The sequence below is a fragment of the Arvicanthis niloticus genome, chromosome 6 (assembly GCF_011762505.2).
Source record: "Arvicanthis niloticus isolate mArvNil1 chromosome 6, mArvNil1.pat.X, whole genome shotgun sequence".
Classification (NCBI taxonomy): Eukaryota; Metazoa; Chordata; class Mammalia; order Rodentia; family Muridae; genus Arvicanthis; species Arvicanthis niloticus.
The window spans coordinates 33,965,993-33,978,796 of NC_047663.1; the positions used below are offsets into that span (position 1 = coordinate 33,965,993).

Below are 12,804 nucleotides of genomic sequence, written 5' to 3' on the forward strand. Positions count from 1 at the left end.
CTCTACTGTGCTGCCCAGGCAAGGTACAGGGCCTGATCTCCCAAGTGCTGCAGCAGGTGAGGGGCAGAACCAGCTCTCCCACTCTGATGACCTTGGGGCTGTGTCACCCACAAGTCCAGCAACCAGGGCCATCTCTCCCCAAAGTCCAAGTTGATATTTGGGACCCACTAGGTATCTAATGTCTTTGAATGGGTGAGATTTGCTTCTCAGAAAGTGAGATTCCCCCGTTGTGAAGAAACAGAAAGCAGTATCAATGCTGGAAGCAGTGGGTAACACAGCAGAGAAACACTTCAGGTAGAGGACTTACCTTCACCCACACTCACATGCATGAGGTGGACGGGCTATGGACTGTCCTTCCATCCAAGATGGGAAAAGGCCTGCATTCAGAACTGCGTGGAGCCGGGCGGTGGTGGTGCATGCCTTTAATCCCAGCACTTGGGAGGCAGAGGCAGGTGGATTTCTGAGTTCGAGGCCAGCCTGGTCTACAGAATGAGTTCCAGGACAGCTAGGGCTACAGAGAAACCCTGTCTCGAAAAACAAAAACAAACAGAACTTCGTGGAGAAGCCAGAGGCTATAAGACTTTTGACTGCTGGATGAAACCACCTACAAATCCGAGAGCTGAATCACAACAGTATCTCATTTATTTAGTATAACACAATACAATGAAGCAGTATCAGGGAGGCAGGATGTTTGTGGGGAAGACCATCTGAATCTGTCGCCCCTACCCCTGCCATCTTAGAAATCCAGAGACTAAGAAAAACATCAGTCTTTAGCTAGGTGTGATCATTTATTCATTCAGCAAACATTTTCTAGGCAGTCTATGAGCTGTGAGCTCATACGAATCATCTCCAACACAATTAACCCAACCCGTGGCATTCAAGTACTGGATTTGGTCTCTGTCCACATCAACCAGGCCCTCAGCCTTACTGCAGCAGGACCAGCTGAGCCTCTGCCATGCCTGTCAAGCTGCAGTCAATAGCTGTACAGCAGAAAGTACAAACATCATCTGTAGACACTTGGCTGAGAGACCACACTATGTGGCCAAGCAGGGCTCTGAGGGATCCAGACGAGAAACACAGTGAGCTCAGATGTGGGCGGCCCACAGCCAGGGCAAGGCACCTTTAAAGGTTTCCTGGTGTTATTTACAGGTTCCAAGTACATTTACTTTGTAAGCCTTGGAGAACTCTTTATTTAACCATGTCATGAAATGAAAGTTCACAAAACTGGTGCTTTCAAACCACGATACTGAGATTTATAACGACCGAGGAACAGGAACTAAGAGAAGGCATACACACATGCCTGAGAGATGGAGACCATCAGAGTCCAGACAGCTTAGGCCAGCAGTGGTGGGCATGCTCAGTGCACTGAAGGGTCTCGGGGAGCAGAGGGAGCTGTCTCTGGCTCCTGCTTCACCTGCACACGCTGCTTCTGACCATCTTCTTCCTGAGGCTCATTCCCTTCCACCGAGGCTTGGAGTCTCACATTGACCTGTTAGGGTTTGCAGAGACTGTGACTACCACCAGCTTGTTTATAAGACCAGGAACAAGCATGACTCTCAGGTGCTGCCAGTGTACCAGTGACCAGGCACACAAACGTCTATAGAACTACATCCTCAAGAGCCTAACAGCAGCCCACTTGTTCCAAGCAGTGACCAAAGAATCCCAGTATATTCAATACAACAGTATTTGACCTAGAGTTTAAGGCATTAGCCAAGGATTGAGAAAGTAAAATACCCCTTTTATGGACAGAGAGACAAGCCAATTGAAGTGTGTGTGTGTGTGTGTGTGTGTGTGTGTGTGTGTGTACACGCGCTCGCTCACGTGCTAGTGGGCACACATGCTACTGCAGAGCTATACCCCTGCCCAACAATACAGCTTTGACAATTAGATACTCACAGGCCTTGCTTCTCGAACTCGTCTTAAAATGATGCCTTCTGCCAACAGAGCCTTCCCCGTTTCTACAAATAACTTCTCTTCATCTGTTTCTCCAAGGTTCTGCAGCTCTAGGTACTTCTCCACAAACCTGGAATCCAAACAGCCCATACTAGGCCTGTGTTGGGGCTATAGAGACACCTGCTACGCAGTACCCAGCAGGGCCCAGAGAGACCTGACTAGAGGCACACCCCTCCTCAAGCACCCCTCCTGAAGGAGAACTCTACACAACTCCTCAAAACGACAGCTTAACCCTCAGGGGGAGCTGGATTTACTCAGGCCTGGGAAATGCTTACCGCTGACACGTAGACTTGAAGTTTGGGTTGAAAAGATCAAAAGCTTTGTGACCAGATCCATAGGTTGAAAAGAATTTCCTAGGAAATATAGAAACAATATGAATCTCCAATTCTAGGCAATGGAGAGAGGGAATACAGAATAACTGCTAGGCCCCGACACGTTACAGAGCCTAAGCCAAAGGGCAATGCATGCACCAAGTGGACAAAGAAGCCTCAGGGAAAACTAACACTCCCTCCTCCTTCTGCCCCACCAACTTCCCTGTCCCTGTCTCAGAGAACAACACTAACTGGATCCATGTGTCACCACACTCAGAAATACCTCACCAACAGATAACACTACAGATGTATCATCGAACACATGTGTTTGTGTGTGTGTCACATGCACACTGAGTGTTCAGGTGCATGTGGAGGCCAGAGTAGGACATCAAGTGTCTTCCTCTACAGCTCTCCACTTTAGTGCTGAGACCAGATCTCTCACTGGCCCGGACGCTCAGCACTTTGGCTAGGCTGGCTGGCCAGCAAGCTCTCAGGATCTGCTTTCTTGCCTCCAATGTGGAAGTCAGAGGCACATGTGGGTGTGCCCAGCTCTCCATGCAGGTGCTGGAGATTCACACTCAGGTCTTTATACTCCACAGCAAGTGCTCTTACACCATTTTCAAGTCTCCAGCGACATTCTTTAACCCAAAGAAGGGGTTAAAGCCCCCCTTCTTTGAAATTGGGGAAGAATCTGCATATCAAAAAATTAATCTTTGTTGGGCCTTTGAGGTGGCATAGGTAGAGACACTTGCCATCAAACCTAAAACCCTGAGTTTGATCCCTAGAACCTACATGGTGGAAGGAGAGGACTCCTATTAAGTTGTCCTGAGTCCTATATGCATGCTGTAGCATGTACTCATACATGTACATACATGCACATCCCCATTTTAATAAAATGTAATAAAAATATCTAACAACCCCTCAAGTGTCCCAGTGACATTTAGTATGATCAGTCACACAACTGTTACATCTATTTATTTACTAACTGTGTGGAGGTATGTGCATGTCACAACACGGGAGCAGAGGTCAGAGGTGCATGTCACAGCACGGGAGCAGAGGTCAGAGGACAATCTAGGGAGGGGATTTTCTCCTTTCACCATGTGGATCCTGGGGCTCGAACTCAGGTCCTCAGGCCTGGCAGCAAGTGCCTTTACCCACTGAGCCATCTCACTGGCCCTTCAAAACCATCCTGATCGTCCCCCACAAAGGCCCAGGACCATTAAACACTCACAGCCCTCACTTGTGCTTTTAGAGGAAATGATTTCAACGACTGCTCCACACTATGGGGATAGCTCATGTCTGTAACCCCCACACTATGGGGATAGCTCATGTCTGTAACCCCCACACTACGGGGATAGCTCATGTCTGTAACCCCCACACTACGGGGATAGCTCATGTCTGTAACCCCCACACTATGGGGATAGCTCATGTCTGTAACCCCCACACTATGGGGATAGCTCATGTCTGTAACCCCCACACTATGGGGATAGCTCATGTCTGTAACCCCCACACTATGGGGATAGCTCATGTCTGTAACCCCCACACTATGGGGATAGCTCATGTCTGTAACCCCCACACTATGGGGATAGCTCATGTCTGTAACCCCCACACTATGGGGATAGCTCATGTCTGTAACCCCCACACTATGGGGGATAGCTCATGTCTGTAACCCCCACACTATGGGGATAGCTCATGTCTGTAACCCCCACACTATGGGGATAGCTCATGTCTGTAACCCCCACACTATGGGGATAGCTCATGTCTGTAACCCCCACACTATGGGGATAGCTCATGTCTGTAACCCCCACACTATGGGGATAGCTCATGTCTGTAACCCCCACACTATGGAGATAGCTCATGTCTGTAACCCCCACACTATGGGGATAGCTCATGTCTGTAACCCCCACACTATGGAGATAGCTCATGTCTGTAACCCCCACACTATGGAGACTAAAGTACGAAGTTTCACAAATGTCTCAAAAAAACAAAACACCAAAAAAACTAGTTCAATCTTGACTCTCCAGCCTGCCTGTTCAGTGTCTTCAGCTAGCCCAGTGGATTCATCCAGTCATTAAGCCACTGATGTTTTCATCAACAGAGGGTTATAAACAACTTACAGGCCATGAACTGGGCTAGACACTGAGATTATAGCAATGAGTGGGGCAGCACATGGTCCAAGGCAAGTTTGGTCTTTGCTTGTCTTAGGTTAGGGTGTCAGAGAGACAGAACTGGAGACTGAAGAACCCAAGGTCTCACACATGCTAGTTAGCACTGTACCACTGAAATACAGCCCTTGGTTGTATGGAACAGAGCTATGCTATGTAACCCAGGCTGTCCTCAAACTCTTGATCCAGCTGCTTCACCTGCCACATGCTGGGATGACATGTGTGAGCTATCATGCCTACCTATAGTGTGACATCTGAATTTTTCTTTACTATTTAAAAGAAAAACAAGTGGGCTATATAATCTGAAGAAGAGGAGGAGGAGGAAGAAGAGGAAGAAGAGGAGGAGGAGGAGGAAGAGGAAGAAGAGAAGAAGTCCATTTTCCAACATTACTTAAAAAGAGTGGAAAGCAAATTAAAGAACACATATTTTTACTTGTGTCAACAACACCTGATCAGCACTTTGAAAGTAAATAAAAAACAACTTGACTGAGACCAGCAAGATGGCTGCATGAGTAAAAAGTACTTACTCCCAAGCCTGATGACATGAGTTCAATTCTTGGGACTCACATGGTAAAAGGAAAAAAAACAAAACAAAACAAAACAAAAAAAAAAACAATACCCACAAGCTGTCCTCTGATCCCACACGCATGCCCACAAACATATGCACAAGTAAATGTGGTAAATTATAAAAAAAAGAAATAAAGAAAGAAAGAAAGAAAGGAAGGAAGGAAGAAAGAAAACAAAACAAGCAGCAGCAGCAACAACAAACCAGATGTGGTAGCACATACTTGAAATCGCAGAAGTCAGTCAGAAAGGTTAGAAGTTAAAGATTATCCTGGGTTAATAATAAGTAAATAAAATAGTTGAATTTACTGAAAAAGACCTTCCCACTCTAAGAATAAAGGCAATTAGGCCAACAAGAAGAAAAGCCGTAGATGGGAGCACATATCTTAGCGCCTCACACATGGAGAGTGGTGTTTGACAGAAAGCCCAAGAGAAAACTTGTAAAATGAAATAAACAACTTCTATATGCTAAAAAAAAGAATTGGGGGACTGGAGAGATGGCTCAAGAGTTACATACGAGTACTGCTCTTCCAAAGGACCAATGATGGTTCTCAGAACTGCCTCTAACTACAGCTTTAGGGTATGTGACACCCTCAAGCAGTGAACACACATGATACACAGATAAACATACAGGAAAACTCTCATACCCATAAAATAAAAATAAATCACTATTTAAAAGAAACTGCAAGACCTCTGGCCTCCAGAGGGCGCCAGCACTCACAGGCACCAACACAAAGACAAGTTATTAAAAATAAATCTTAAAAATAGCAAAATACTTTAAAGCAGTACTTCCTTCACCTTTACAACTCTGAGGTATTAGTATTTTGTCTTGTGATGTTAAACAAGATTACAGGGACAATGTTTCCAAAGTGACAGCTAAGTCCCAGGAGCTGCCCTCAAACCACTACCTCAGAAGAGAGCGGTGGGTGCGCTGCTCTTCTCTGTGCTGCCCCGGTTTTCTACAGTAAGTGTGTATTAATACTCCAGGCATGGTGATACAAGCCTATAACACCAGGATTCCGGAGGCAGAAGCAGGAAGATCAAGACCTTGTCTCAAGAGGGAAAAAAGAAATAGATGCTAAAGAAATAAAGTCGGCAAGCACTTTCCTTCAGATTTTCAGTAACAATTACTGTAAGTACTTTGACCTTCTAAGCATCCTTTCCAGAGTGGCTGCACCACTGTTAGACATTAAATCCTCAGACCATAGTCCTCTTACTTCCACTTCCGAAGACGCTAATGCGATAGCACCAGCTTAAGTGTGGAGTCAGATGGGATTTCTCAGATCTGTCGCCCTCTGGAGTAGCCATGGGTGGCTAACCTCCTTGAACCCGACAGTTCTCTTGAATAAAACAGAGGCAATGATACCTGCCTTCGCAGACAAGGTTAGAATAATAAAGTCTATGAACTGATGGTTGTCAAGGGCTGATCAAGTACCTCATACCAAACAGAGGCCAGTAAACTGACACGTTACTGCAATGTTGTCAGTTCGGGGTCTCCAGATCCCACTTCTTAGAACCTGTTTCCTCTCACCACAGGGGAGGAGTGAGATATCATGGTTTTACTTGCTATACCAGACCAAGCCCACAGAGCAAGCCCCTGACTTCTACATAAGCCTTCCTCTCTGAAGGTAGGTTGCGCCCTGCTTACTACAGCGGATAGACACTTACGCTCGAATCTGATCCTCATGATAAAAGATGTCCTGGATGGCAGCTCTGGCTTTGCCGTATCGCAAACGGGGCCTTTGGAAGACAGGCTCTCTCAAAGGCGGAAAGGCCTTATATATGTCATACCACAGTGGCTTCTCCTTCAACACCCCGGCCCGCATCAGATCCCTCGTCCTTAGGGAGGGAACAGAACCAAGGTCAGTCGGTTATAACAGCTTGCCAAAGCCTCTGAATCAACTTAACGAAGGAAAGAGCAAGCAGCCTGGTAGTGGTGAGCTGAAAAGGACCTCCCACCTAGAGGAGGCATGGCCAATACCCACAGCAACCCAGCAAGGCCACAATGTTAAGTTCTGTTGGTTAGGTCTCAGGTAGCCTAGGCTAGCCTTAAACGCAAAGTAGTCGAGGATGGCCTTGAATTTAGTGCTTCCCTGCACTTCCATAGTGCTAGGATTACAGCGTGTCCACGCAGGCTTTTTGTTTTGATAAAAGTCCGCCAGTAGCCTCACTGGCTTGAACTTCATTACGATGCCAGGTTAGCCCCGGTCTTGTGGAGGGAGATCCTCTTGCCTCGCCTCCCAAGTGCCGAGATTACGTGCGTGAGCTTTAAGTCATTCAATCTTCTTGCACGGGTCCCAACCCCCCAGCCCGCCCACCGTTCCATAGAAGAAAAGCAAAGTCTGTCCAGTCAGGCCCTTCAGCCTCTTTATTGTAGAGGGTCTCCACCGAAATGGTGTGGCGAACACTATCTGACAGAATAGAAATCCAAGGGGACGTAGACAAACACACCGATTCCGTGCCAAGGGCATCACCCGGCTCGGACACCCGCAACCGCGTCCCCTCAGACTATGCCAGGAGGGTCGTGACCCGCTGGGAACCCTGCCCTCGCCCAACTCGGAGCACGCACCGGGAGAACACGCTCCCCACCGTTTCCAGCCGGCTCCCCGCCATCGCCACTTGGGATAGAAAGCCGCTGGCTGTCACCGGAAGCGGAAGCGGCAGCAAGCAAGTGAAGGGGGAACAAGCTGCTGGCCGAGCCGAGGATCACAGTCCTGCCTTAACGTCATCCAGAGGGCGGAACCAGGCAGAAGCAAACGATGGGCTGAGCGGGAGCGCTCTGGTACTCCGTGCGGAAGGTTCAGACACGAACAATCGATTCCCGAGCCAAAAGAGCGGGAGTGCGCCAAAGCTGCGCAAGAGTAGTAAACAACCGGTCCAGGGGAAAGATCGTGTCGCCTGCTTTCTTCTTTCTAACTTTACAAAGCTTCCTCCTTTCCTGCAGGCCTGGCAGGGTGGAGGGAATACAGTGTGGGGCTCGCGGGAATGAGGCACATCCTACAGTCAGGAGTAGGTAGCCAGTCTGACATTTGAGGCCACCAGGCTCGACTGGACCTAATCTTAGCCACTCACATTACTCAGAAAGAAACTGAGACACAAAGAGGAGGGAAGTAACTTTTCCAAGTGACACAAGCCTTCAGGCCTCCTCCCTCGGCCTTGCACCTTAAGTGGGGCTCGCTGGAACAGTCGGTTTTCGCACTCAGTGGAAAGTTGCCTGCAAGTAGCGATTCCTCCACTGGAGGCGTCACTCGCCCGCCTGCTAGCGCTGGAGTTTTAAGAAGTGAGAGTCCGGAACTAATGCATTCGGAGAAAAAAAATAAAAATCTGGGGAACGTAGTCTGTCACTGTTAAACTGTTCAAAGTATGGGTTTGGAGGAATATCTGTTCTTCCGAGGAGAAGCACCCCGTAGAAATTTCATCAGGGTATTTGTGCAAGGATCATCATTGTTGATTGTAGTGACAAGATTAAACAAACAAACGAAAAACCAAAAACACAAACAAGCAAAAAAAAAAAATTAAATAAAAAAAAAAAAAACAAACATCGGGCTGGAGAGAGAGCTCAACAAGTTAAGAAGACAGGATCCAGATTCGAGTTCTAGCACCCACAGGATGACTTATAGCCACCTGTCACTCCAGTTCCCGGGGATTTGATGTCCTCTTCTGAACTCTGCAGGCACCAGACATGTACATAGTGTACAGACTTACATGCACGCAAAATATTGATACACATAAAATTAATTAAAATTCATCATATGATCGGGTGGTGGCGGCTCATACCTTTAATCCCAGAGCTCAGGGGGCAAGAGGCAGGCGATCTCTGAGTTTGAAGCCAGTCTGGTGTACAGATCAAGTTCCAGGACAGCCAGAAAAATGTTGCCTAGGGGAAAAAAAAACAGAACAACAACAAAATATCTCGTTAAATAAAAAGTAGTACAGGATGTGGTAGCACACGCCTTTAATCCCAGCATTTGAGATGCAGGCAGATATCTGTAAATTAGAGGCCAGCCTGACCTACATGGTGAGTTCCAGAAAAGCCAAGGCTATGTAGAGAGAGACCCTATCTCAAAATAAACAAATCAGTGGCTGGAAAATTAGGGTTTGTGCATTCTATGAAACCCTATGCACCTAGTAAAATTAACAAGCTAAGAACATCTGTATTTACCTACCTAGATTAATGTCCATGGTTTGTGTATGGTTAAATGAAACATTGCAGAAATACTTTGGTGGGGGAACCCAACCTGTAAGGGGGTGGGGAGGAAAACACAGTGTTTGTGTAGGAGGATTAAATCTGGGACTGTGAACTTCAGTTATCCCCAAGGACAAAAATGTAAGGGTGAATTCAGGGCTGTGTTTCCCCCCACCTCCTTTATTCTAGTCTCAGAGTTTGCCTTGTAGAGAGCTTGTATTCATATGTAAACTCTATGCCCCCAATGGATGTTTTGAATCACGCAAATTGAGGTCTCCAAGGAGCCCATTATCTTTCTTTGTCCTTAGGAAAGATCGTGAAATCCTGTCAAAATCCTCCCGCTCTAAGGGAGGCCCCCAGAAAGGAAAGCAGCGAAAGTTTTCAGAGAAGTCGCCACTTGTGTTATCTCACAGATAACTCTGCCCACCCACAGGGTAGCTATTATCATCCTCATTATGGATGAGAAAGCAAAGCCACAGAAACTTAAGCACCTCTGTCTGATATGCAACTGATTGAACCCAGCCCAACCTGGGCACTTTCCTGTATCCCACAGTGCCACCTTAACTAGCTTAAACAGTGCTACCTTAACTAGCCTAAAACAGAAGGCTAGGGAGACAAAGGCTTAACAAAACTGGCCTCATAAGCAGGAGATGCAGTGATCCGAGGCCTGGCCTCAGAGGTGGGCATCTCTGCTACCTCAAGATTCCAGAACAGAGTCTGAAGAGGTGGCAAAGCTGTTACCTGCATATATTGCTCTTTCAGAGAACCTGAGTTCAGTTCCTAGCATGACAAGAGCCTGTAACTCCAACCCCAGGGAGAGCTCATGCCTCTGGAGTTGATGGGCATCAGCCGTACTTGTACTACACACACATGGTGACGGGGGCGGGGAAAGTAAAAAAATAAAATAATTCATCCAGGTGGTAGTGGAGCACACCAGCACTTGGGAGGCAGAGGCAGGTGGATCCTGAATTTGAGGCTAGCCTGGTCTAAGGAACAAGTTCCCAATAGCCAGGGGATGCACAGAGAAAGCCTGTTTCAGAAAAAAAAAAATGTATGTATGTGTTTATATATATATATATATATATATATATATATATATATAAATTGATATATATAATAAATATATCATATATCAAATATAAATATATATTTATTTAAAAAAAAACAGATATGTGTCTTCAAGTCCACTACCTATAAACCAGAACCATATGTGTAATCTAAAAATGAAGAAAGCAAAGAGACTCTGACCCCCAGGTCAGCTGTGAAGGCTGTGAAGGTCCTAGTTCCTGAGATCTAGGGTAGTCAGCTCTAGAGAGTAAACATGCTCCTAGCTAAATATAACCTTCCTGGCCCTCAACAACTGTCTAAATCTGTCTGCTAGAGCTATCTGCCAGCCTTGCCTAAAAAATCATACTTCCCTCCTCCCTCCAAGGCTTACTCCCGTAAGCTAGCATAGCCCATGATGGGAAAGAATTGGAAAGGTTTATTCCAAGTTTCGTGAAGGAAAGTCAAAGATGAAACTTCTCAATTCAGAAGAAACTACAAGTGTGTGTTTGTGTGTGTGTGTGTGTGTGTGTGTGTGTGTGTGTGTTTAAATTATCTTGGAGCGGTCCATCTTGAGCCTTTGAAACTTTCCATGCCATGTTTAATCCTTTCTGTAACAGAAAGAAAAGAATATTGGTGGGCGGAGAGGAGGACTCGGGGATGCGGAGACTTGGCTGATCAGAAGTCCACACCCAAGTCGTGTTCACTCGTAGCAGGAGATGAAGTTGTTGGGTAGCTGTGAACAGAAAGAACAGAGAGCCGAGGCTCCCTGTCTTCTAGATTAGGCTGAAGGGGATGGGTTAGGGCACACAGTAAGTGCTAGCCAGCAACTGGCCCATGGTGGTGTCACTGTTATGAGGTCATCTGGGAGTGCAGCTGAAGGCATCCCACAGATGGCCTTATGGGAGATGCGGTGAACTTAGCACCTCACTTGCAAGTACTCTACTGCTAAGTTCAACCTACCCCTGCCCTCTTCTCACATTTTACTTAGACAAGATCTAAGTTGCCCAGGCTGGCCTTATACTCTCAATCCCTCTAGTTTAGCCTCTAGAGTGGCTTGAATTGCAAGCCTGTACAAGACCTGGAATTGTTGGGTTTCCCCCCTTGAAAAGTGACCCATTCTTTCCACTTAGCACTTAAACACAAGCTCTCACCCGACTCTACAAGAGCAGTGTGTGTTCTAATGAGCCTTCTCTTCAGACTCTTGCTTGTTGTTGCTGCTGCTGTTCGTTTATAGACAGTCTCTATAGCCTGGCTGGCTGGGAACTACAGAAATCTACCTGCATCTGCCTCCCCAGTGCTGGCATTAAAGGGGTGTACCACCATGCTGGTTGCGGTGGTGGTTTATAGAGATGGGCTGAGTCCAGAAATGCAGTTCTGTGGGTAGAGTGCTTGTGTAGTTCGCACAAAGCAGAGCATCAAATGGAACAGGACATGATGGTGCGTAACAGTCATCCCAGGTCTCCAGAGGCAGAAGCGAGAGAATCAGAAGCTGAAGGGTGTCCTCAGCGACAAAGCAACTTTGAGGCCACGCTAGGCTATTTAAGTCCCTGTCTTGGGGCTAGGAGGGGACAATCTCACTACACAGCCTTATATACAGAGTGGCTTTAAACTCACTCTGTAGCCCGGGCTGCCCTCAAACATTCTGGGATTTTCTGACCTCTGCCTCCCTCCGCAGTGGTATTACAGGCACACACCATCACGTTGGGTGGGGCTGGGTATTTCTGTAGCGTGGTTCTTTACTTTGTAGATGTCTGCCAACTCCCTTCGTCTTCACATGGCCTTTGCTGTGAGCAAAGATATGTGTGTCTTAATCTCGTATGAGGACACCAGTCATACTGGATTAAGGCCCACCATTATCTGCTTGCCTCAATTCAATTGCTGCTTTAAAAACACAGTCTCAGGGACTTAGGGTTAGAACTTGACTCTATGAACTGAATGAAGGAGAGGCAGTTCAACCCATGGCATCAGTTAGCAAGAACTGAACACTCAACAGGCAGTGGTGGTGCACACCTTTAATCCCAGCACTTGGGAGGCAGAGACAGGTGGATTTCTGAGTTCTGATTTCAGGCCAGCCTGGTCTGCAGAGTGAGTTCCAGGACAGCCAGGGCTACACAGAGAAACCCTGTCTTGAAAAAAACAAACAAGAAAAAGACAAAAAACAAACAAACAAAAAACTGAACACTCCTGTTTGCCGGCTTATCATAGCCAGCCTCTGCTTCCCTTCACCTTACCCTGCACTGCAGGAGCCTGTATGTGGGGTGCATCCACCATCCCCTCACTCTCTGCTTCCAGATAGATTCTAGTTGAAGGCACTGGCAGGAAGTAGAAGGAAGGAGCATAGAGGTGAACTTTGTCCCATCTCCTCCTCCATCCCTGCACACTCCGAGAACGTAAGGTCTCATAGACTCCCCTGAGTCACTCAGCACAGCCATCCCTCAGACCAGGATCAGCTCACTGAACTGTGCTCTTGGTGTCCAGTCTACAAACCCACCCCACACGGCTTCCATATATTCTGCCAACATCCGTGTAAATAGCACCCCTGCTTAAGTAGTGCATGGGAATTTGTCAGACAAGAGAA

The 12,804-nt window shown here is 47.0% G+C and overlaps 1 protein-coding gene across 3 annotated transcripts; it reads right to left on the reverse strand.

The window, feature by feature from the left end:
• Window positions 1-620: 620 nt before the first annotated feature.
• On the reverse strand, window positions 621-7,723 carry Mrps23 (mitochondrial ribosomal protein S23). Of its 3 annotated transcripts, none has more exons than XM_034508025.2 (5): window positions 7,563-7,723; window positions 6,662-6,832; window positions 2,229-2,306; window positions 1,897-2,023; window positions 621-1,489 (listed from the first exon to the last, which is right to left on the reverse strand). In XM_034508025.2, the coding sequence occupies exons 1-5, from the start codon at window positions 7,604-7,606 to the stop codon at window positions 1,358-1,360; spliced, it is 552 nt and encodes a 183-aa protein (XP_034363916.1). In that variant the 5' UTR covers window positions 7,607-7,723; the 3' UTR covers window positions 621-1,357. The 3 variants fall into 3 exon arrangements, with proteins under 3 accessions (XP_034363916.1, XP_076792165.1, XP_076792164.1); XM_076936050.1 differs by having other exon boundaries at window positions 7,583-7,673; XM_076936049.1 differs by having other exon boundaries at window positions 7,445-7,576.
• Between the last annotated feature and the right edge of the window lie 5,081 nt (window positions 7,724-12,804).

Excerpts from the sequence above, each read along its gene's own strand:
- Mrps23 (XM_034508025.2), bottom strand. The coding sequence starts at position 7,606 with ATGGCGGGGAGCCGGCTGGAAACGGTGGGGAGCGTGTTCTCCCG. Across the intron at positions 6,833-7,562 it reads GTGGGGAGCGTGTTCTCCCG|GACGAGGGATCTGATGCGGG; the intron begins GTGCGTGCTCCG and ends TCCCTCCCTAAG. Across the intron at positions 1,490-1,896 it reads GAGTTCGAGAAGCAAGGCCT|GTCAATGTGAGACTCCAAGC; the intron begins GTGAGTATCTAA and ends AAACCCTAACAG.